The sequence below is a fragment of the Hyperolius riggenbachi genome, chromosome 2 (assembly GCF_040937935.1).
Source record: "Hyperolius riggenbachi isolate aHypRig1 chromosome 2, aHypRig1.pri, whole genome shotgun sequence".
Lineage (NCBI taxonomy): Eukaryota > Metazoa > Chordata > Amphibia > Anura > Hyperoliidae > Hyperolius > Hyperolius riggenbachi.
The window spans coordinates 98,652,670-98,679,243 of NC_090647.1; the positions used below are offsets into that span (position 1 = coordinate 98,652,670).

The following is a 26,574-nucleotide window of genomic DNA, read 5'->3' on the forward strand; positions in this document are numbered from 1 at the left end:
CATTTGGGCACTGTAAATAGTGGACATTCAGCTATAGTATAGCCAAGCACTGAAAATGCAGGATATTAGCAGAGGTAGAAGCAGCCAGGATATTAGCAGAGGTGACCAGCCAGGATGATGTAGCTGAACCCAACCTTGGCTGTAGGTTAGAGTGAGATATTTATGGGGGAGGTTAGTGTTAAGAGTATTATAGTAACTCAATCAGTGTCTAAATTGCAGCCCGTGGTCTACTTGTTGGGCAAGCTATTGCATGCTCCTTATTGGTTTTAGAGGAAAAGTATTTAATGCTAGTTATGTTGCAAGATAAACTTGAGTCAGAATGTGGACATAGTATTCATGCTGTGGTATCACATCACAGTGAAACCTAAAGTAATTGAAAAAAATTCAGTTTATCTTATCTGGGGCTTCACCGGCCCCCCTGCAGCTATCCTGTGCCTGCGCGACGTGACATACGATCAGGGCTGTGAAGTTGGAGTCAGAGTAATTTTGGGTACTTGGAGTTGGTGGTTTTATAAACTGAGGAGTGGAGTCGGATGATTTTTGTACTAAATCCATCGCTCTGGTAAGTAATAGACTGAGGAGTCGGAGCCATTTTAGATACCTGGAGTCGGAATTGGAGTCAGTGGTTTCATAAACTGAAGGAGTCTGAGGGGAAGTCGGACGATTTTTGTACTGACTCCACAGCCCTGCAAACAATCCTCTGGTCCCCCGCAGAGACTCAGTTTCATTTTTGGTGACTCCGCCCACTGCACCTTCTCTATCGCAGTGACTCACTTTCATTTACGGCAACTCAGCCAGTTGATGGCCAATGTGCCTGCGCGGCCCTGGCTGCTCGCATTCTCGATCGTGCTCCTGTCGCTGGGCGCGTCCCGAGCATGCGCAGTATGAGATTTTCGGGAGACCAGAGGATCTGTTTTTCACGGCATGGGCACAGAGCGGCAGCAGGGGGGCAGTAGAAGCCCCAGGTAAGTTAAACTGGATCTTTTTTGTTGATTTTAGGTCTCCTTGGTGATCTACCTGTAAAGTTTAGAGGCCTTTGGTCTCAGCTCCATGTGTATCTGGCCTGACATTTCAAATTGACCCTATTAAATTAAGAGTCATATACAATGCAGAAATTACACCTTTGTTTTGTGTAAGGTATGTTCTTTAAATGACAACTGAAGTGAGAAGAATATGGTGGCTAATATAATTATTTTCTCTTAAACAATACCAGTTGCCTGGCAGCCCTGCTGATCTATTAGGCTGCAGTAGTGTCTGAATAACACCAGAAACAAGCATGCAGCTAATCTTGTCAGATCTGACAATATTGTCAGAAACACCTGATCTGCAGCATGCTTGTTCAGGGTGTATGGCTAAAAGTATTAGAGGCAGAGGATCAGCAAGAGAGCCAGGCAACTGGTATTGCTTTAAAATAAATAAATAGAGCAGCCTCCATATCCCCCTTGCTTCAGTTGTCCTTTAAATTCTTTGATCTCTAGATTTATTAAAGAACAACTGACCAGAGAGGGATATGGAGGCTGCCATATTTATTGTTTATAAACAATACCAGTTGCCCGGTAGTCTTGCTGATCTTTCATGTATTAGTAATGTCTGAATCGCACCTGAAACAAGCATGCTGCAAATGTAGTCACACTTAAAGGATACCCGAGGTGACATGATGATATAGACATGCGTATGTACAGTGCCTAGCACACAAATATCTAGGCTGTGTTCCTTTTTTTCTTTCTCTGCCTAAGGTAAACATCAGGTATGTAAGTGGTAGTTCCTGTCTGAGTCAGGACTGGGTCAGACTACAGTGTGACCTTCACTGATAAGAAATTCCAACTATAAAACACTTTCCTAGCAGAAAATGGCTTCTGAAAGCAGGAAAGAGATAAAAAAAAGGGTCAATATTTCATAGATTTTAGCTCTGGCATACTTCAATGAATAAAACAATAAAACAGTAAAAACTTAAAAAGTAGATTTAAATACAAAATAAAACTGAAATATCCTAAAAAGTATTTTTTTTAGGAGAAGGTGGATAGATACAATTGTTTGTTTCATTAGTTTATTTTCACCTCAGGTGTCCTTTAAGGGGAACCCAAAATGAAAGCAAGGTCCCCAGTGTAACTTCCAGCCCCCTGTAATCGCCCTGGTTTCTCGCTATCTTTCCACTTTCCTCCCTTTTAACTGCTGTATACAGTTGCAGTTTGTTCCAACTACGCAAGTGTAGACCGCACCCAGCTATGGGAATGCGGTTGAGGCACGTGTGGCCAGGACTCGCATGCAGTTTTCGGAGGGGACAGCGACTGAAGGGAGTATAGCATAAAGACAGCGAGGTACCAGGATGACTACAGGGGGCTGGAAAAAGCCCTAGGTAAGATATACTGCTGACCTAACTATAACTTTAGGTTCCCTTTAGGCTTTATATTGATCGCCATGCTTGTGTAGGGTCTATGATTAAAAGTATTAGAGGCAGAGGATCAGCAGGCCAGCCAGGCAATGTGCATTATTTAAAGAGACTCTGCAGTCTCTTTTTATTTATTTTTTTTACCTTATTTTGTTAAAATTCATCAATCCTCCTCAGCATTAATGCCCAAGTTGAATCACCGCATCCCTGCGGCAGATGAGTGATTTATTACTGAGAAATCGACCTGCATAGTTACACAATTTTGCAGGTCGCAGATTGTGCTGCCCTGGAGAGGCAGAGCTTTCAGCTGTAGCTTTGCCTCTCCGCAATCAATCTCCGCGGATCTCCGCCTCCTCCCCGCTCCTCTCAGTGAAAGAAGACTGAGAGGGGCGGGAAGAGTCAGAGATTGACTGTGGAGGATGCAGAGTTACAGCGCAAAGCTCTGCCTCTTCAAAGATGTAAAGCCCTGCGAGCCCGGGATCTTTGCAGGGCTATTTCACAGTAATAAATCACCTATCTGCCACGGGATGCGGCAATTCAACTTGGGCATTAATGCTGAAGAGGATTGTTTAACAAAATCAGGTAAAAAAAATAGACTTCAGAGTCTCTTTAAAAGGAAATAAATATGAGACCCTCCATATACTTCTTAAGTCAGTTGTCCTTTACAGCAGACCCAAATAAAAAATGAATCATGTCTAGTATGAAAAAATTTACATTACATTTTAATATAAAATCTTGCATAACCACGATTGTAACTTATTGTATGGTGAAGCCTACAGTTTATAGTAATAATGATGTTGTGGGTACAATATGGTCAAAGATTTTTTTTTCAACTTGGCTCCTCTTTAAAGTAGACTTGAACTCTTGCACAGAACAGAAGCAAAACAGATAGAAATGCACCCTGTATGTATTTAGAGCAGGCATGGGCAAACTTGGCCCTCCAGCTTTTAAGGAACTACAAGTCCCACAATGCATTTGCCTTTATGAGTCATGACTGTGGCTGTAAGACTCCTGCAATGCATTGTGGGACTTGTAGTTCCTTAAAAGCTGGAGGGCCAAGTTTGCCCATGCCTGATTTAGAGAGTTTAGCTTGTCTAATTCCTCCTCATTTGTGTCTAATCACAAGTTGTAATCTGATCTCTCCCCTGTGTCACATGACTGCCATGGCAGAGATGGCAGATAAGCTCATTTGAAAGCACAGGATGTTAATATGTCTGCTTCCATGAATCAGGAAGTCGAAACACTGGAGATTTATTTTAGCATTTGTATCAGCTGTAACAAAGAAATGTTTTTGTTATGCTGTTTTGAATCTTTTAGAGCAGAGAGGACGTTCGGAATTCAGGTCCGCTTTAACTGCATTTTGTTCTTTAGATCTTTTAATACTTTGTTTTGTAAGTCCATCCATTGTAGTGAATTCTTATAACATGTCGTGGGATTCATCCACATACCCCCAGCCCCTCCCCCAGGACCTTGTTGCTGGCCCCTATACAGCAATTTCCATTTCATTGTTTGACAGTAACTCTATCATTACTTTGAATTGGTTCCTTATGAGGATCATTTCTTTTGTGGAAGAGTAAAGTATATCATCTTTTGTCAGACACAGTGTATGGAACCGCACTCATCATGTGGATCGATAGAATGAGCCGATTGTGCTTGTAGCACACATGGAATTATTTCTGCCATCACATGCTCAGAATAGACTCCAGGCTGCTGTGCTGCTGCTCCATTCTGTTCAGCTTATAGGAATGAACTGGTCATACTCTGTGTTCCTTAGTGACTCTTCTTCAATATTTCTGCCTCATTTCTGATTGCTATACTTTGTGCAATTACATTGACCTTGCCTTGAACTTGAACTACACTCCTGTGCAATTGCACTGCAGCGCAGTGATTCAGCCCTCGATTTTTCAATTATTTTTTCTCTGCGTGACCGCTGTGACTTTATAGCAGGAAGTACCATTTGTGAACTTTGGCTTTTTTTTTTTTTTTTGCACAGTATATATGAATATAACCTAATTACACCTTCAATATTTATTATACTTTTCTAGGCAGGGGTCCTCTTAAGCTATATGAAGCAAGTTCTATGCAGTGCCACGGTTCCAGGACTTATTTTTCTATTTGTGTAGTATTTATTATTTATTTATAAAGCGCCAACATATTACGCAGCACTGGACATTAGTTTAGGTTACATACAATATTTAGGGGTGACATACAGCAATATGACAATACAGGAATACAAGAAAAACCAGATCATGCAGCACAGTGTGAGTACAAGGTAATGCTTACTCAGTCACTGGAGAGGAGCATGGAGATTAGGCAAGTTGAGTTCGCTCAAATGCATAGCATGGGTTCACACTAATGGAGGTGCATGATCAGGTAGGACACAAAAATAGGAGGACCTTGCCTGAAGGCTTACAATCTAGAGGGAGAGGTAGCGACACAAATGGTAGGGGACCAGAGTTCAGCTGCGGGTTTAGAGCACCTGTGAGGGGTGGTAGGCCAGAGTGAAAAGGTGAGTTTTGAGGGCCCTCTTGAAGATGTTGAAGGAGGGGGCTGCCCTAATGGGTGAAGGTAGGGAGTTCCTCAGCAAGACCTGCTCCCCTGACGTCGAGCTACTAGCGATCAACTGCAGGCCTCAGTACTTACCCAGGGAGTTCCCCTCCCTTGTTCTCATTGGAGTCTATATCCCCCCCCCCTGATGCAAACACCAAGAATGCCCTGCAGACTCTCACAGATAGCATCTCGCAGTGGAAAACGGCTCTCCCTGAATCCCTCCTCATCATCCTGGGGAACTTCAGCAGCGCTAGCCTTCGCCAGGAACTGCCTCGGTACAAGCAACATATCACCTGCCCCACCAGGAATCAAAACACACTGGACCACTGCTACACAGTCCAAAAGAACGCGTACAAGGCAATCCTGGGAGCCGCTCTGGGAAACTCTGACCACTGCCTAATTCACCTGATTCCCACCTACAGGAGGATCCTTGAAACCACCAAGCCTGTCATCAAAACCGTAAAAAAGTGGACAGACGATGCGAAGCTGACACTGCAGGCATGCTTGGACTGCACGGACTGGTCAGCCCTAGAGGCTCCCTCCTTGGAAGAATGGTCAGAGAACAATACCTCCTATATCAGCTTATGTGAGGAGTCGTGCGTCCCTACTAAGACCTTTAAGGTCTTCCCCAACAATATGCCCTGGTTCACGAACAAGCTGCATCGGCTCCGAAAGTTCAAAGAGGAGGCACACAAGTCCAGCACTCCTGCTAAGTTCAGGGAGGCCAGAAACACCCTGAACAGAGAACTAAGAGCAGCAAAGAGAGCCTACTCCGATAAGCTGAGCCTCTGTTTTCAGTCCAACAACTCCCGAGAAGCTTGGAAAGGCCTCAGAGCAGTCACCAACTTCAAACCCGCCCACCACCAGGCGACCCCTAGCATCCAACTGGCTGAGGAAGTAAACGAGTTTTATTGCAGATTCGAACACCTCCCCACACCGATGGACATTCCCCCCCCTTCCAACCCTCCTAAAGGGGCATGTAGCGCCGATGGTAATCCAGGAGGGGGATGTACTGCGCCAACTCCGTAAACTCAACAACAGGAAAGCCGCAGGCCCAGATGGCGTGTCATCAAGCTGCCTTAAAACCTGTGCAGCACAGCTAGCTCCCATCCTTACCTCAATTTACAACAGATCCCTAATGGAATGCAGGGTCCCCCCCGTCTCAAAAAGTCTACAATTATTCCAGTCCCCAAGAAACCGGGAAACACTGATCACAATAACTTCAGACCTGTAGCCCTCACACCCATCATCATGAAGGTCTTTGAGCGACTGGTCCTTGCATTCCTTAAGAGCTCCACCAATGCCCTCTTAGACCCCCATCAATTTGCATACAGAGCAAATGGGTCAGTTGAGGATGCCATCAACATCAGCCTGGCATACATCACGGAGCATCTCGACAGCCAGGCTATTGTTCTTGGACTTTAGCTCGGCGCTCAACACAATTCGGCCAGACATTCTGCTCGGCAACCTCACGCAACTCGGGATCGACGCATCCCTTTGCAGGTGGGTGGGGGACTTCCTCTCAAACAGAACACAACGGGTTAAGCTCGGGGAATGCTCCTCCAGCGTGAGAACCACCAACACAGGGGCACCACAGGGGTGTGTTCTGTCCCCACTCTTGTTGTCCCACTACACCAAAAACTGCATCTCAAATGCTGACTCTGTTAAGGTCATCAAATTTGCGACGATACAACCATTATCGGCCACATTAGCAAGAAGAAGGAGCAGGCCTACTGCAGCGAGATCGAGAGGATCTGTAACTGGTGCAAAGACAACAACCTCGTCCTCAATGCGGCCAAAACTGTTGAAATGATAGTGGATTACAGGAAACTCCCCCCTGCCCTCCCACCAGTCGGCATTGGTGAGACCGAAGTCATCAGAGTACCGTCCGTGCGGTTTCTAGGCACCACCATAACCAGGGACCTCAGGTGGGGGCAAAATACCACCAAAACCCAGAAGAGTGCCCAGCAGAGACTATTTGTCCTGCGCCAGCTGAAGAAATTTGGCACCCCACGGGAGCTGCTCACCAGTTTTTACTCTGCCACAATTGAGTCCATGGTATGCAGGGGCAACAGCTAGCGACAAGTATAAACTACAAAGAGTAATTAGCGCTGCAGAAAAGATCATCGGCACGCCCCTGCCCCCCCTTGACCTCATCCACACCGCCAGATTGAGGAAAAGAGCCTTCAAGATCACTCCCACCCGGGCAGTCGCTTCTTTGAGCCACTCCCACTAGGCTGCCGGTTCAGAACAATCCGCACCAGAACCACAAGGTGCAGGAACACCTTCTTTCCTCAAGCTGTTCTCCTACTGAACACTTGCCCATCTGGGCCCATATAGTCCTGATCACGGACTAACCACCCTAAACCAGGACTAACGTACTCTTTCTCAGTGCCTGGCATGTATGCTGTAACATGTATATGTTCTCACTTTTTAATCTCACCAATGCATGTATGTCTGCTCTGTCTCTTGAACTATTGAATGACTTAAATGTTTTACATGTTTTGAATGCTTTAAATGTCTCACACTCTCCTGCCTTTGCCATGGGTACCACAACCAATTCCGGGTACGTGTACAGCGTACTCGGCGAATAAACTGATTCTGATTCATAGTGTTGGAGCAGCCCTTGAGAAGTCCTGGAGGCATGCATGGGACTGGGTGATGCAGGGGGCAGTCAGGCAAAGTTCATTGGAGAAGTGGAGTGAGCAGCTAGAATGTGTACCTGTAGTAGAAAGATGTTTATATGTTTGTTTGTTTTTTTTAATTATTCTTTTTGTTCATGCATAACAAAAGTTACATATTTTACATGACCTATGTAAACTAGCATATTTTCTTATTTTTATTGGATAACGATAGCTTTAATAACCTTGAAACACGAAATGACCTGTGCAGCACCAGTATTCTCTAAGGCTTCATTCACACCAAAAAACGAAAACAAAAACGACAGCATTTTTAGTTTTTGTGCGCTGTTTTTTTTCTCCCCTCCGCTCTACTGCGCGCTGCGTTTTTGGAAAAAGCGCTTTTCTAAGCGCTTTGCCAGAGCGGTTTTGAGATTTACTCCATGACGCAAGTCAGGAAGTGAACTCTTTGACCTGGAAAAGAATAAATACAGTTTATTCTAAAAAACGCAAACGCAATTGCAGCATAAAGCGGTTTTGAGTTCTTCCTATACCTTCCATTATACGAAAATCGACCCAAAAATGGTACAGGCACCACTTTGCTGAACGCACAGCGCACGAACCTCGCTGATATGAACTTTCTCATAGAGATTCATTGCACAAGCATTTGTGGACGATTTTAAAAATTGCCTGCATTTGAAAAAAGGCCAAAAACACCCCTAGTGTGAACGAGCCCTAATGGCTCTCTAGGGCTGGAGCCAGGGCCGGATTTACTTCTCAGGTGCCTAAAGGCACAGATGTCCTGGCACCTTAGACTTTGTCCTCCATGAAGCTACAAACCCCCACCGAACTGCACCGCAAGTGTGCTGGCTGTCCCAGCTGTCACTTCTCCGTTACTTCCCTTGCCTGTCATAGGTAGCTACAGGTGCACCTTAGTATTAGGTAGCCAGAAGTAACCTCAATATTAAGTATTAGGTAGCTAGTGAAACCTCAGCATTAACCACTCTGCGACTGCCTAACGCCAATTGGCGGCCGCGCAGTGGCTCCCTCAGGACCGCCTAACGCTGATCTGCATCAAGACCTGGGGGCAGAAATTAGCAGGGGACGCGCACACAAGCGTGCGATCGTTTCCTGCCAAGACGCGGAGCTCTGTGATCGGCCTGCCAGTTCATGATCGCAGCTGGCAGGCTGTTAAGGAGAAAAAAAGCTGTCATTTACATGTACGTTGCTGCAATCTACTGCAGCACTGTACGGAGGACAGCTCTGTCACTGACCTGTCCCCTTGAGTGGCTTACAAACGTATCCCTCTTATCGGCTGATGCCTATGAGAAGAGATCATGCTGATTGGATCTCGGGTGGGAGGGAGGGAAGGTAGAAAAGCAGGAAAGCTCTGTTGGTGGCAAGATTCATTTGTGTGCTATGAAGAAGAGAAGAACCGAGAGCCCGATATGGTGTAGTATGTCAAGGTAATTGGATAATTAGAAAGAGTATGAATTGTATACTCACAAACCAGGGTTACCTCCAGGCAACCACTGTATAGGCAGGTGAGGAGATTAGCCTGTCCTCACTCAGGAATAAGAAGTCGCTCTCTGTAGGCTTGAAAAACAAGAAGGGGTATCCCCCTCCACCAAAGGTGGATACAATCAGTATTATGGTAGAGAACAGAGGCGCCAAAAGGATAAAAACAATATTTAAAAGTTTTAAAATTATTGCTTAGGAGGCAGTGGTGGACTCACCTCCCACAAGCAGACACAACAACTGTGTATTCACAAAAGGGACATTTATTGGTATACTCCAAATAAGGTCGCAACGCGTTTCGCAGGTCAAACCCGCTTCATCAGGCAATTATAGGAAGGAGCACACAACAGCAGTATGTCCAGATAGCACCTGGCGCCTCAGTCTGTGAATACACAGTTGTTGTGTCTGCTTGTGGGAGGTGAGTCCACCACTGCCTCCTAAGCAATAATTTGTGTGCTATGTTGTGTGGCCCTGCAGCGAACTGTTAAAGCTGCAGTGTGCTGATTTGTAAAAAATGGCCTGATCATTAGGGGGTGTAAGCCTATGGTCCACATGCAGTTAAGTAGCTAGAGGTGCCCCGACTGAAGGGACATCTCGTCAGTGGAATGCCGAGAGCTGGGTGAGTAACCTCATTTACACTCTCATTAGGACTCTGTATAGGGAACACCACTACTTAAAAAACCATCTCTAGACCCCACCGAACTTGCCAACTACCGCCCAGTGTCACTTCTGCCATTTGCATCTACATTACTTGAACGCCACATTCATGCTGAACTAAGTCAGTATTTATCTGCAAATTCCCTGCTTGATCAGTTTGTCTTGCTTCCGGGCAAACCTCTCCACAGAAACAGCCCTCACCAAAGTGGCCAATGATCTCCTCACAGCTAAATCCAAAGGCTATTATTCCATACTAATCCTTCTAGATCTGTCATCAGCATTTGACACTGTCGACCACACTCTACTCCTACAGATCCTTTCATCTATAGGAATAAAGGACCTCGCTCTCTCCTGGATATCTTCCTACCTCTCCGGAAGGTCTTTCACTGTTTCTTATTCAGATCAGGCCTCCTCTTCACATCCTCTGTCTGTAGGGGTACCTCAAGGCTCTGTCCTCGGTCCCCTCCTCTTTTCCATCTACATGCACGGTCCTTGGAACTTAATCAACTCATTTCTTTTTCAATACCACCTATATGCAGATGATACACGACTGTACCTCTCGGCCCCAGACCTTAACTCCCTCCTCACACGAGTTCCTGACTGTCTGTCCGCTATATCCTCTTTCATGTCCTCTTGCTTCTTAAAACTTAGTATGAACAAAACAGAACTAGTAGTCTTTTCACCATCTCTGTCCACCTCTTTGCCTGATATTACAATAAGTGTTAATAACACGCCTATAACTTCAGTTCCCAAAGCACAGTGCTTGGGGGTAATATTTGATTCTTCTCTCTCATTTATTCCTCACATATCCATATTCCTCGTATCCGTCCTTTTTTCTCTCTCATGACACAACCAAAATGTTAGTACATGCGCTTTTTAAATCTCGTTTGGACTATTGCAATATACTGCTTGGTGGACTTCCAACTAACCGACTAGCACTGCTCCAATTTGTACTGAACTCTGCTGCTCGACTCATTCATCTCTCCTCTCGCTCTTCCTCTGCTGATCCTCTCTGTCAAGCTCTTCAATGGCTACCAATAAACCAAAGGATCCAGTTCAAACTCTTAACCCTAACCTACAAAGCTCTCCACAATCTCTCTCCCCTGTACATCTCCTCACTAGTTTCCAGATATCATCCCAACCACAATCTCAGATCTGAACACAAGCTTCTTTAATCTTCTTCTACAATTACCTCCTCACATTCACGGGTACAAGACTTCTCACGTGCCTCACCCCTCCTCTGGAATGCCCTTCCACAGCACATACGCCACTCTGCCACCTTTGAAATCTTTAAACGCTCCCTCAAAACCCACCTTTTCCAACAAGCATATTCTCTAGCTTAGGCCATGCACCCTTCAACCTCGCATCTACATTTACTCCTCACTAAATAACCTAATCACGCACTGTCTGTACCTATAGTGTATACTTCCCCCTCCTCTTGTTTCCACCCCATTCCTTTAGATTGTAAGCTCGCAAGGGCAGGGCTCTCACCCTTTTGTGTCATGGAATGTTATTTCAATTGCTTGCACTCTGTTATACATTTATACATTTTAGTCATCATGTTAAATTTGCTATTGTAATCACCAGTTCTGTATTTTATACCAGTGTTCATATTTGATGTATATCATTGTTTGTATCATGATGTATCCCTTGTTTGTTTTCTTACATTGTACAGCGCCACAGAATATGTTGGCGCTTTATAAATAAATAATAATAATAATAATAGGGAAGGAGGGAGGCGGGCACCTGGGGAGGGGAGTGAGCCACCTTTCCATCAATAGGCGCCTTTAGGCATGGGCCTACAGTGCCTTATGGTAAATCCAGCCCTGGCTGGAGCACACTATGAGCACTTCTGAAAGCCCCTGCAATTTGAAAAGCCCTTGCTAGTGTAATGCCATATGTGCGTTTTTACTAGTTATGAGCCAAAATGTGTTTTTCTCATAATTATGACACAAAACTTACAATAACGACATCAAATCGTAATTTGTCATCATCAGAAAATCGTCATTTTGTGTTAAATCATAATTTTGTGTTTCATTCGTAATCCTGTAATTTAGCGGAATTATTAAAATTCCGGGTAACACAAAATAATTATTTTGTGTTTTGCACTACAAATCGTCCTGAAAAATACCCGATATTGTGAAAATGTTCATCTTTGTGTATGGTGGTAATTGTGGGAAAATTTGCGTAATTTTTCATGATTACAATTTTTTTTCTGTTGCGACCATAATTATGAAAATTATGCCAAATTTTGCCAATTCGTTATTAGCACATTATGATTATCACTAGTGTTCTTTTGAGCAATGCAATTTAAAGTGTACCAAAGACCCCGACTGACGCGGCTGAACCAGTTACCGGGGCTGATTGCGGCTGAATGGCAGACTGCGGGAGGACGTGAGGGACTTCTATTTGGTCTCTGGTTTACTTTAAAGAGGCCCTGTAACAAAACAAAAAAAACTCAGGAGGGGGATCCTATTGAGGCTTCCCCCATCCTCCTCCATCTCATGGTGGCCTCGCTGTGCCCCTCTGAAGCCACAGCCAACAATATGTCAGGCTTTGGTGCAGGCGCAGTAGTGCCTGCAATATTTACCTTCCCCGGCTCCAGCGCAGGCGCAGTAGCTGCTCTCGGCTTGGGATAAGGCGGAAATAACCGATCCCAGTCGGGTACGCTCTACTGCGCATCGCGATGTAAAATGTGATGGATAGGACTAAGGGCTCTTTCACATCAGAGCTTGCGTTGGAGAACGCTCAAAGCATGCGTTTTGATATGCGTTGCACTGCAGTGAGTGTGCGTTCTTAATCAGTTTTCAATGCGTTACAGCACATAGGAAAACGCAGGTAATTTTTTTTCTTTTAGTTTTCAACTTTCTACATTGTTCCTCTGTTGCATTCTGGGACTGATTGCCTGCGTTAACGGATTAAAAACGCGCATAGTGTGCGTTTTACATTGACTAACATTGTAACGCATAAAGCTAGCGTTGGCCGAAAAACTGTGCCTGGGTGCAGTGTAACGCAACGCACAAAAAGGCTGCGTTATATGTGAAAGCTAAAATGAAAGTCTATGGACTTTCATTTCACCTTGGGTAACGCAAACTTTACCCCTTGCGTTGAAACGCAGAAAATCTGCCCTAATGTGAAAGAGCCCTAAGGAGTGGTGATATGTTACACGGTAATATTCATTTTCATCAATTTTTGTTTGTTGAAGTAGGAAGGCCTGTTAATCTCTTAATAGAATAGTATGTATTTTACATTGATGTTATTTATTCTTCTTTTAATCTACAGGAGTTTTTCAAGGTGCTGGACAAAGTTAAACAGATCCACAATGATGTTAAAGTGCTCCTGCGCACTAACCAGCAAACTGCAGGGTAAGTCACATGGTTCACACAGCTTTATTACATAGCAACTGTCATCACTGAAATAAGTCCTTGCAATGGATACTGTCTGTTAGGCTGTATTACAAAAATATGCGTCTACTCATGTGAGAATAGGTTTAGGTTTCATGTGAAATATCCACAGATTTTCTGGAAGTGGGAGGGGTTAGGGTTAGTTAGACATTTCTTGGAAGTGTTGGTTAGGGTTAGGCATTGATAGAGGGAGGGCTCATGTGAGAATAGGGGGTTGGGTTTAGTGTGAAATTGGTTAGTGTGTGAGTTTGGTTACAGTTAGGCATTGGTTGAGGAGGTTGGTTAGGTTTAGGCATTGGTTGTGGGGTGGGAGTTGGTGGTGGGTGTTTGTTAGGGTTAGGCACTGGTTAGGGAGGTTGGTTGGGGTTAGGCATTGGTTGGGGAGGTTGCTTAGGCTTAGGCATTGGTTAGGGGGTGGGAGTTGGTTAGGGTTAGGCATTGGTTGGGGGTGGCAGTTGGTTAGGGTTAGGCACTGGTTGGGGAGGTTGGTTAGGATTAGGCTTGGTTGGGGAACTTGGTAAGAGTTGGGGGAGGGGGATTAGAGTTAAGCATTGGTTGGGGGTGGGAGTTGGTTAGGGTTAGGCATTGGTTGGGGAGGTTGCCAAATTACCATGGTGCTGTTTTAACATGTAAGGCCTAAGATACATTTGTTTCTAAATCCTAGATTGGAAATATAGGGCAGTCACAACAATGGTAACTCAGACAGCAATAAATGTCAGTCTGTATTTGTAATTATTCCCTACTTTCCCAAAACAAAAGTGGAAGATTTGGCTGGCGCTCTGATTATCTGCTTATTTGGCATTCTTTTTAAAGGACAACTGAAATGAGAAGACTAAGGAGGCTGTAGCCCATAAGCTAAATTCGGCTACACAGGGCACCTGATGTAGGCAAAATGTCAAATTTGGCTACAAAGGGTGCCTGGTCTAGCCGAAAAGCTAGTTTTAGTTTATAAAAAGGATACTGTTATGGGCAAAATTTATTGGGCTATAAAAGGGCTCTGGATATAGCTGTGAAAAGTAATTACTATGACCTAACTTCTGCTTACTACCCTCACCCAAACCCTCCCCTGATGGTGCCTATCCCTAAGACCCCCTGGTGGTGCCTGACCCTAACCCCCCTCCCCCTCCCTGGCGGTGCCTAACCCTAAGACCCCCTGGTGATTACTATGACCTAACTTCTCACTACTCTCACACAGAACCCTCCCCTGGTGGTGCCTAACCCCAACCCCTCTATGGTGGTTCCTAACCCTAAGACCTCCCTAGTGGTGCCTGACTCTAGGACCCCCCCCCCCCCCCCAGTGATTACTATGCCCTAACTTTTCCCTACTCTCACACCTCACACAGAACCCTCCCCTGGTGGTGCCTAGCCCTATAACCACCTCTCCCCCCCCCCCCCCCGGTGGTGCCTAACCCTAAGACCCCGACTGGTGGTGCCTAACCCTAAGACACCCTATCCCCCCCCCCCCCCCCCGTGGCGATGCCTAACCCTAAGACCACCTCCTGGTGATGCCTAACCCTAAGACTCCACCTGGTGATTACTATGACCCAACTTCTCCCTACTCTCTCACGGGATCAGTTGAAAAGGGCGTCTGAGCCACTTGTATTAAAAGGGCGCCTCCATAGACTTCAATGTTATTTCTGCAAATAAGGGCTACAAGGAGTGAAACGGGCGCCCGAGTTTCTTTTTTCGGCTACAAGGTTTTCAATTCGGCTACAAAAGGGAGCCCCCTTTGTAGCCCATATTTTACATTTGGCTACAAGAGGGTGCCCCCCTTTATAGCCAATATTTTTGATTCAGCTACAAGGTTTTTGATTCAGCTACAAAAAAGCGCCCTTTTATAGCCGAGATGGGGTTAAAGGGAACCTTAACTGAGAGGGATATGGATGTTTCCTTTTAAACAATACCAGTTGCCTGGCAGTCCTGCTGAGCTCTTTGGCTGCAGTAGTGGCTGAATCACACACCTGAAACAAGCATGCAGCTAATCCAGTCTGACTTCAGTCAGAGCGTCTGATCTGCATGCTTGTTGAGGGGCTGCGGCTAAAAGTATTAGAGACACAGGATCAGCAGGAGAGTCAGGCAACTGGCATTATTTTTAAAGGAAAATCCACATCATTTTCAGTTTAGGTTCCCTTTAAGCACCACTAGGCGGGACTAGGGTTAGGCACCACCAAGGGGGGTCTTAGATTTAGGTACCACCAGGGGGAGGGGGGTTAGGGGTAGGCACTACCAAAGGGGGGGGGAGTTCTTAGGGCACTGCACACCCGCTTACCAAACTACTGATGGTTTCACCGTGCCTCACCAACCACACTACTGCTGATCTTCGCTGGCTGCTCCACTGCTGAACTCCCCATCAGCTGATCCATCGCCAACCTCCAGACAAGCTACGTCATTACCAACCAGACACCCAATCTACCAATCACACACAGCTGGATTTTTTTTTTTTTTTTTGCCATCATTGATGTTCTGCCAACTTCACTGCTGATCTCCTGTGGACTGCTCCTTACCAGAATGATTATTGATGCAACTTTGCTGAACCCCTTCAGCCACATCATTGGTGACATTTATCTCATCTTGGTCTAACTGCTGTCCCCCTGTCTATGCTTCCACTCTCCACAGCCCATCCTACCTTATCCCATCAGTACAAAATCTACCCCTTCCCTCCTATTAACTCCCTGACCCCTCCACCATTTCCAAGCTATCTCCCTCCCCATCTCACTCTCCCCCATCACCACATGCTCTACCTCCACCTCCACCTCCTTCTACACCCTGTCCCCCTTCTGTTTCCCCGCACCTTCTCCCCTTTTGTCCTTAGACTCCCTTTTTTTTTTTTTTTTTTTTTTCTTTTTTTTTCCTTTTTTTTTTTTTTCATTCTTTTTTCAAACTCAGCCGGTATGTGACCCAGATATGACCATGTGACAGCTGTAAAGCCATCATACGTGGGTCTCAGGTCTGCATCATAGTTTGATTTTCTTTCCTCTCCTCCCCCCTTCCCTCACTCCATCATCACTACAATATATCCAATATTCCACCAGTGGCTCAGGTCAAACTAATTATAGTAAGAAAGAGAAAAAAGAAAGTAATAAAAAACAAAAAAAACACAAACACCAGCAAAAAACAAACTCCACCTACCCATCTTAACATTAAGTGGTTAATATCTCTTTCCGACTACCCACTTATCTTATGGGCATGCCCTCCATGCATGAGCCCTCAGGGCCGGACCGAGCCCAATGGGGGGGGGGGGGGGGGGGGGGGGACAGGCCTCATGCACAAACAGGTCACATATCTAAGCTGAGAAGCAAAGCAATTACTCTTATTTCACCTTTCATACACATTCATATAAGTGCCTTCTATACTTCAACATATATCCATGCAACTGCACATTCATCCAGACTCCCTTTTGGCCCTCAACCCCCATGCACCTCCCTTCCCTCCCCCCCAAACTCTACCCACACAACCCCTCGGCATAACCTTATTACTATCCATCCTACCCCTAGGCATTCGCTCCGTGTTTCCTGTTGCCTCTGGAATGCCAGGTCCACCCGCAATAGGCTGCTCTCTGGAACTCTCTCCCTCCAGCCACCAGGCTCACCCCCACCTTTAATACCTTCACACAAGCTCTCAAGACTCACCCTTTCATGCTCACATACCCCCCTACACCAGCACCATAATATGTTCTGTTAGACACCCTTTCAACAGATACACCTATTGTCTCCACCCCCACCCTTTAGATTGTAAGCCTCTGGCAGGGCCATCTCCCTTAAGGTGGCCATACATGGTACAATTTTTCAATTAGATAATTTAGTTCGATTATTCCATTAGATCAAATATAAAGATTTTTCCAGCATGTCCAATAATTTTTCCAGAAAAAACGGGATAATCGTTCGAATTTCTTGATCGAAAAAATAAAAATATTTTCAACTTTCATTCAATTCGATCATTTAGATCGAATAAACTGGAAAATCGAACGTTTTTATTGTACCGTGTATGGCCACCATTAAGGCTCAACACACACCATACAATCTTGGTTGTTCAATCTTACCACTTTCATGTAGTATAAGAGCTTATCCAATCAATCATTCAAGGTATTTTCAATGTGTTGGCCCTTATACTACATAGATTTGGTAGATCTGTACAACCAAGATTGTATGGTGTGTGTTGAGCTTTAGTGTTTCCAGCTTGATTATGCAATTTTACTGACAATCACCCCTCTTGTGGACTAGAACAGTCTCTATTTTGACCTATGACACTGTATTATCAAATCATTTGCATGATCTTGTTTTGTTGTGAGTTTCCTGTATGTCCTACCTTGTATGTTAACCCTTTTATCTATTGTGCAGCGCTGCGTAATATGTTGGCGCTATATAAATACAATAAATAATAATAATAATAGGGTTAGGCATCACCAGGGGAGGGTTCTGTGTGAAAGGAGGGACAAGTTAGGACATAGTAATCACCAGGGGGGGGGGTCTTGGGGTTAACCACCACAGGGTCTTAGGGTTAGACACCACCAGGGTGGGGTTAGGGTTGGGCACCATTAAGGGAGGGTTCTGTGTAAGAGTAGGGAGTAAGGTCATAGTTATCACTTTTCTTGGCTATATCCAGAGCCCTTTTATAGCATAGCCCAACACATTTTGCCTATAACAGCATCCTTTTTTTTTTTTTAAACTAAAACTAGGTTTTCGACTACACCAGGCACCCTTTGTAGCCCAATTTGGTATATGGGCTACACCAGGTGTCCTTTGTAGCCTACGCATGCAGACACAGTGCCTTCCCCATATGAAGCAAAGCAGATCTCTGAAAATGTTCAGACTGTGTAACTGCCTGAATGAAGAGTCATTTAGCTGGGAGCTTTCTCCCTCTGCACTAGAGGTGTAATTGTCTGTAATGGAAGTGATGTTCTGTTATTATTAGGCTTGAAATTATGGAGCAGATGGCTTTACTCCAAGAGACGTCTTATGAGCGGCTGTATCGATGGGCACAGAGTAAGTGAATTCTGCTATTTCCTGACCCTTTTGGCTTGCACTAATGCTTGAAAATAAGAGCCTTGGTTTTTAGCAGTAGAAGGTATAAATGAGTGAACTACTTGACAACCTATCCTCAAACATTACAAAGTAAACCTCAGTCTAGGCAGAAACAACACTTAAAATGTGCAATGTGTGTCATTCGTTGTCACCTTCATGTCTTTTTAAAGTTCACAATAATATTTTAGGCCTGGAACCCACTAGGAGTCGTTGCAATGCTTTAACATTTCTGCAGCACTGTGTGCAGCGATTCCTAGTGCAATTGCGATAGCGTTTTCTGGCACTTGGAAGTGCTGTACATTAAACTGTGGTGCTTCTGTTTAAAGTGAACCAGAGACGAAGCACCCTCGTGTATTTTATCATATATATCAGTGGGAACATTCGAGAAAACACCTATCCTGCTCTCTGTTCCATCCTTCACTGCTCAGCCTGCTTGTTAGCAGTCCTGATAAAATCCCGACTGAGCATTCAGTCTGTCTTTGCTCAGGAATCATTATAGCTGAGTCTGTCTAAACTGATGTCTTTTCAAGCCCAAGCCTGTCCCCTTCTAGCTCTGCTATAATGACTCAGCTATAATGATTCCTGAGCAAAGCCAGACTGAATGCTCAGTTGGGGATTTTATCAGAGCTGATTAGAAGCAGGCTGAACAGTGAAGAATGAAACAGTGGGGTATGTGTTTTCTCTAATGTTCCCACTGATATATATTGTAAAATACATGAGGGTTCTTCGCCTCTGATTCACTTAAATTATGTTTTTTTTAAATTTAAATTAACATTATTATACTTACCAGGTGTCAGATTCCGTCTTTAGCACCGCCCCTAAAGGAAGAGATTTTAGTTGCTTCTCTATGACCAAGCAGAGAAGTGCTTGTGACCTCTTCCTTTAGGGGGCGGGGCTAAGGATGGAAGCAGGAAAACCAGACCCTTGGTGAGTATAATAAAGTTTATTTCAATTGTAATCGCTCAGCCCCCCAAAGCGCTGCAAAATAGCGATTTTGCAGCACTTCTATACTTTAGCATTGAGCGCTAACGCGCTCAGAATGCTACATGTCCTGCGCTTACCCTTAACCACAGTCGCACTAGTGGGTTCCCCACCACACACTTTCATTGTCAAAGTTTTTTTGTGAATCGACGGCGATTGTGGGTGATCCCGAAACGCTGCCAAAATCACCTTAGTAAGTTCCAGCCCTTATCCAGGCTTGACTAATGTCTCACCTGCTACTTGGACTGTATATATATATATATATATATATATATATATATATATATATATATATATATATATATATATATATATATATATATATATATATATATATATATATATATATATGGTATATATGTTTTTATATATATATATATATATATATATATATATATATATATATATATTAGGGTACAATCCTTTTTTCCAAAAGTGAAGGATCCAAAAACACAGTCCTTTTAAAAGGCAATCCACTTTGCCTGTATAAACATTTGGTTACTTTATAGAAAAGGACTTAGATTCAAAAAACGAGGAACTGAATTGTTTATAGTATCAAAAACTTTGTAGAAAAACATTATTAGCATGTATTGCGAAAAACATTAAAAGAGGTTCTTCAATTCCACATAATCAATTTCCAATAAATGGTACATCAAAATACATCCAAAAGGCTGAGGCTGATGGAGCTGATAAGGGTTATATTCTGGCTTGACTTGGTTGTAACCTTAAATGAGCATTGTGTCCTTAAAGGCAACGACACATGTTTCGGGCTCTTTATATAATACATATGCCCTTCATCAGGCCGTAACACAAAATTCTGCATGGCTCAGTCAATATGGAGGCCAGAAAAAGTGGAATAGCATCTGACCCACCAGACGCATAAAATAGCCTTTCCACGGCGAAATGTAGAGAGAACGCTGCTATGGTGGAAGCCTAGTGTTACTTGACCCAGAACTCTACTAAGTTAACTGCAGTGGTGTCAGGCTTGCTGTCACATTACTTAGTACCTATATAGCAGTAGATGGCACCCTATGAGCCAGAGTTTAGTAACTCCAATTAGAGAGCAGTGTTGTGATTGACATCACCCATTAGCCTGAAAGCTCCCATTCTTTATTCCAAGCTTGATGCAGATGCAGGGGATGCCTGTTGGCTGCACACACAGTGCCTCTCATTAGAGGACATTATTTTAAATGAAGTTTAGGAGAACTGTTATCATTGGACTAGATCATCAACTGACCTGTGTAGGTTTGTGGCTGCTTTACTACAGCTGAGATATTTTGCAATACATTAGTTATCTGTCGGGGTACAGATCAGCATACATATGGAATCGCGGCCGGAAGACTTAGGCACATGACACAGCCGGTGTATGGCTTATTCTGCACAAGTCCCGGCAGTGTTAATTACTATTCCCCCTCTAGGTCCATGTGGATGGTGGGAATGATGTAATTTGGCTTCCAGCTATTGCTGGCGGCCGAATTAGTGTTTTATGCACAGTTACTCATTGTGCACTGCTATAGCCGTAATTCCTATTACGGTCTATGGTGGCGCCAGCTGCGCCCATATCTCCCTATGTTGATAGAATCTGATCAGAGAGAGTTCTATTGCCTGCCCACATACTGTCCAACTATTTGCAGTACATCCCAGCATAAAATCTATTACAAGCCTTCCTGCTGCCCCTCCCCCCCTCCCCCCCCCAAGTTTAAAATGTCCCCTCCATGCAGTGTTTTAAAATCTCACCTGTCTGCCGGTTTCCTCCACTGTGACGTAACACATGCGCCAGTGTCATGTGACACCTGACAACGGAGGTAGCCAGACATTGTCCCGGCAAATAGGTAAGACACCGCACACGAGCACGGGGAGGACACCGGCCGGAGGTTCATCGATCTTCGCGATATTTCGAACGCTGTTACCACCACCCACCTGATTGAGCCCTTGCCACCGAGATTATCCAGCATGTCCAATTGTTCCTTTCAAGCAATTTCAGCTGGAAATTGATCTAAAGATCGATTGGCAGCCATGTTGGGGCACCGATTATCTTCAGATTTGATAAAATGATTGAATCAGAAGATCGATCGGCCTGTAATATTAAGTAAGCTATGCGCACCTTTAGGCTTTAAAGAGAGTCTGAAGCCTTTCAAAATACCTGATTTTATGTTGCAGGCCGCTTCATCATTATAACCCAAGCTGATTTGCCGTGGGGACACGGCAGAACAAGGTCTTAATCCCCCCGAAATCCCCGGGGCAAAATTTGGGGTTCCTTCCGGGTAGAGGCAGAGCTTTGCGCAGTAGCTTTAACTCTACTCACGCCAATCTCTGCTGATCTCCGCCTTTCCCCGCCCCTCTCAGTCTTCTTTCACTGAGAGGAGCGAAGAGAAATGGCGATCGGCGCAGATTGACTGTTCTGTAGGCAAAGCTACAGCACTAAGCTCTGCCTCCCCCAGGCAGAAAAATCCACGACCTGGAAAGTCGTGGAATTTTGCCCCGGGATTTCATGCGGATAAAAACCTTGTTCTGCCGTGTCCCCACGGCGAATCAGCTTGGGTTATAATGATGAAGCGGCCTGCAGCATAAAGACAAATATTTCGAAATCCTTCAGACTCTCTTTAAGCTAAGTATTTTATATGTTGATTCTGGGTTTCCATCCAAATGATAACCAATCAGAACATCAATTGCAATGCCTGTCATGTAGTAGGCATGTTTATCATGTTTGCCAAAAACTGATATTGGCCTCTTTATGCGTTTGGTTGATTATTTGCTGTTATATGAGAATTTTATATGACATTTTCAGTGAGTCTGGGGTCTTGTATTTAAAACACACCTGAAGCTAGAGGAATATGTACGCCACCATATTTATTTTCTTTTAAGCAATGCAACTTTCCTGGCTGTCTTGCTAATCTTCTTCCTCTAAAGGGGCCCATACACTTACCGATTTTCCCGCCGATATACAGCCGATTCGATCACTGTGATCGAATCGGCTGTGAAATCGTTGCGCAAACGCTGACCGAACGATCGATTTCCGTCCGAAATTGATCGCTCCCGCCGATTCCCGTCATTCCTGTCCGTGCGGAAGATTTCGCTCGATCGCCGGCGGGTCGGGAGACGTCGATAGCGGCATTCGAATGCCCGACGACCAACGCAATACAGCAGCAATACATTACCTGATCTAGCCGGCGTGTATCCCCGCTGTCACCGCTGCTTCTTCTCCGCGCTGGGCTCCGAGTCCGGCAGGCTTCACTTCTTCCTGTCCCGAAAGGGAGTTTGAACAGTAGAGTGCCCTCTACTGTTTAAACTTCCCCGGAGAGGAAGTGAAGCTGGAGCCGAGCGCGGAGAAGAAGACAGCAGAGACCGGGGGACTCGCGCTGGCTGGATCAGGTAATGTATGCAGGGGGCGGCGGCGGCAGCTCCACAGATTGTGATCGGTTTCATGCTGAAATCTATTCACAATCTGTTTGCAGTAAAGGCAGCCAATACGGTCCCTCTCTGATCAGGTTCGATCAGAGAGGGATCTATCTCTTGGTCGATCTGATGGCAAATCGACCAGTGTATGGTCACCTTAATACTCACGCTGAACAGGCATGCAGATCAGGCAACCTGACTGGATTATAGTTGCATGCCTTTTTAGGGTGTGTGATTCAGACACCTCTGCAGACAAAGAGATCAGCAGGACAGCCATGCAATTGGTATTGTTTAAAAGGAAATAAATGTCACTTTCATATCCCTCTCACTTAAAAGGAGCCTGAGTGGTGGCAAAATAAAGAAAACTGGACTTACCTGGGGCTTTCTCCAGTCCACTGTAGCTCACATAGTCCCAGAGCATCCTCCTGGCCCCCTCCGCAGCCCCGCCGGCGGCGATTTCAAGTAAGTAAGAGTCCTGTGCGTAGGTGGTTCAGTCTTTAGAGAACCATGCATGTGCAGGACTCTTATGGCGATGGGTGCGCGCTGCCGCATTTCCGGAGTTGCCAGCGGGACCGCGTAAGGGGACAGGAGGATGCCTGGGGACCTCACGGGCTACGTTGGGCTGGAGGAAGCCCCAGGTAAGTCCGTTTTTTTTTTTGCCACCGCCCATGGTCCCTATAAGGTTCCCTTTACATGGAGTAATTTCTGTTTTTATTTCCCTGTATGTCATGGTAGATGATTGCCGAACATTGACCCAAGAATCATGTGACATCTCTCCCATCCTATCGCAAGCAATGAGTGCTCTTCAAGACAGACCCGTCCTATTCAAGTAAGCCTCATTGCCTGTTTATAATTTTACTAATTGACCTGAAATGCGTTTTAGTCTTACTTAGTCTGTTGTTTATCATGGTAGAACAACTTACAAACTTTTCAGTCCTGACCTGTGGGAAACATTAGATCGCACAAGTTCTTTGGCACACCATATCTGGATAACCCTCTACCAACAACTAGTTCAGGTGAAGTTTTGTTAAAAAATGTATAATTCTATGGAGCATTTCTTCCCATGTGAATGGGCTGTGCAAATTCACCATGATCGTTTAACTGCTTTTTGTATATAAAGTTTACACTAGAAGTAATAGTCAGTGCTTATGATTAGGGGTTGGTCAACGAGATGCAAAGTATTTAGAGTTAATGCAGGAGTATGAAAATTCTGCATGTCAATTTATGCAGCTTGAAAATGGACCAATCAAATCCCAACAAGGTTTATTTGATTGGTCTGTTTTCAATTCTGGATTATTTACATCTCATTGACCATTCCTACTTGTGATCCTGCACAGCGTGCCACGATCCAATACCCTTGGTACCTTTTGGGGTTCTTCATGCAGTTCAGCAACTCAGAAAACGGATGAATTGTTAATAGTCTGTCAAATTGTTATTGCTGTTTGAGATTATCCTTCACTCTCTGATCCTGAAATCTCAGAGGCTTTAATGCATACAGTGGGAATTAAAGTGGTCACATCTGATGCAGAGTGCACTTCCTTAGTTTCTCTTTATGCAGTTTTAACATACTTGTGCTCGTTTTAGAAAATTAGGTTGCGAAGATCTCTGAAGGCACTTTTTTTCAGTATGTACTTCCCAGTGCTGGACTGACTTAGTCACTGTATCTATGATCCCAAAAGACGGTACATCACTCTTGCATGGCTGCGCAAGCTTGCTATTCCCAATCTACCGGTACCTTACTGCAGTATCAGCTTTTGCTACAGTGCAGATGCTGGTATACTGCCAGGCAAGCTTGGTTGAAGGGTAAGACCACACGTCTTTTCACCTGTGCAACAGCGCTACAGATCAAGAACAACTATAAATATCCTTCTAGTTACTGTCCATAATCAAAAAAAGAAATCGTGTTTTCATCATAAAAGTTCCTGCTGATCTTTGGCATTAGTAGTGTCTGCATCTCACACCTGAAACAAGCATGTGCCTTATCCAGGCAGACTTCAGTCAGAGCACCTGATCTGCATGATTATTTATATGTGGATTATTAGTATATGGGTAAGATTATTAAAGGCAGAAGATAAGCAGGACAGCCAGGCAACTGGTATAAATATGGTAGCCTCCATATCACTCTTACTTCAGGTGTCCTTTAACCACTTAACATCTCAGTCGTTTTCAGCATATGCATCCGAGCAATGTTCACCTCCCATTCATTAGCCTATAACTTTTTCACTACTTATCACAATGAACTGATCTATATCTTGTTTTTTCCGCCACCAATTAGGCTTTCTTTGGGGGGTACATTTTGCTAAGAGCCACTTTACTGTAAATGCATTTTAACAGGAAGAAGAAGAAAAAAAATGAAAAAATTCATTATTTGTCAGTTTTCTGCCATTATAGTTTTAAAATAATACATGCCTCCATAATTAAAACCCACGTATTGTTATTGCCCATTTGTCACGGTTATTTCACCATTTAAATTATGTCCCTATCACAATGTATCGCAACAATATTTTATTTGGAAATAAAAGAGCATTTTTTCCGTTTTGCATACATCACTATTTACAAGCTTATAAAAAAAAAATAGAGAGAAATATTTCATCTTTACATAGATATTTAAAAAGTTTAGACCCTTAGGTAAATATTTATGTGTTTTTGTTTTTTTTATAGTAATGTTTTTTTTGTTTTTTTTTATTAAACATTTTATGTGGGCATTTTTGGGAGGGTGGGGTTTAAAAGTGTTTTATTTGGGGAAATATTGGTGTATTGTAATGTTTTTGGGCATTTACATGTAGTTTTACTTTTTGGCCACAAGATGGCAATCTCGATTTTTTTTACATGACTTCACTCTAAGCGTACAATGTACGCTTAGAGTGACACAGCTTCAGAAAGAGCGAAGCTTCCGAGAGAAGCTGTCGCTTTTTCAGCGGGGGAGAGGAATCAATGATCGGGCTCCCCAGCCCGATACATTGATTCCGTGGCTACCGACTCCGCGGCCGGGAGTGCGCGTGCACGCGCGCGATCGGCTGCGGGAGCGCGCCTGTCCTCCTTGACGTTTTTATACGTCAAGGAGGACAAAGTGGTTAAAGGACATCTGAGGTGAAAATAAACTGATGAGAAAAACAATTGCATCTATCCTCCGTCTCCTAAAAATGACTTTTTTAGATCTTTCACGGCTTTATTTTATATTTAAATCTAGTTTTTAAGTTTTTACTGTTTCATTGTCTCTGCTCAATGACACCTTCATTGAAGTATACCAGAGCTCAAACCTATGAATTATTGCCCCTTTTTATTTCTTTCCTACTCTCAGGAGCCATTTACTGACAGAAAAATGTTTTATGGCTGTAATTACTTTTCAGTGAGGGTTATGCTATAGTCTGACCCGGTCCCGACCCGGGCAGAAACTGTCACTTACACACCTGATGTTTAATGCTTTCGGGCAGAGAAAGAAAAAAAAGGAACACAGCGTAGTTATTTGTGTGCTAGGCACTGTACATACGCATGTCTATCTCATCATGTCACATGTCACCTCGGTTGTCCATTAAAGAAACCCATAAAAAAAAAAAAGTCAAACCATTGTGAAGGTTAATCTAAATACTATTTCCATTTCAGTGTATAACCAGCTACTGTCCATGATTCACAATAAAGGTGACATTTCGATAGCAGTAGGTTATCTGGTTAATCTCGCCCCCAAATTTCCCCTTTTACAAACTATAAGCTATTAATCTGTAGATATATCCAGTATCTACTTCCTTTCAAGCGCTCAATGAATCCACTTTTGTACACAGTAGCTGTCTTGCTTGTCAGTCTTTAGCTGACAGAAGTAGCAGCATGCAGTGGCGTTTGCTGAAGTCATCACAGCACATTTAGTTTAATCGTTTATTTATTCTTGAAATAATGTACATTTTAAAAGACAATCCTGACCTCCCCTGGTGACAACAGCAATACTGAAAGCTTCTGACAACTGAAGGTGTAGTATTTTTGTTTCTCTGACTTGTGCATCATTCCTCCACAAGGTGGCAGTAGCACAATATAGTATGTAAAATTTC

General features: G+C 44.1%; 1 protein-coding gene across 1 annotated transcript in view; it reads left to right on the forward strand.

Annotated features, from left to right (window-relative positions):
- Positions 1–26,574, forward strand: part of COG6 (component of oligomeric golgi complex 6) — a 162,589-nt gene that overhangs the window by 57,867 nt on the left and 78,148 nt on the right. Inside the window, exons 6-8 of the mRNA XM_068265035.1 lie at positions 13,015–13,097; positions 18,048–18,118; positions 23,270–23,363. Coding sequence (XP_068121136.1) covers positions 13,015–13,097; positions 18,048–18,118; positions 23,270–23,363 — 248 coding nt within the window. The remainder of the gene's footprint in view (positions 1–13,014; positions 13,098–18,047; positions 18,119–23,269; positions 23,364–26,574) is intronic.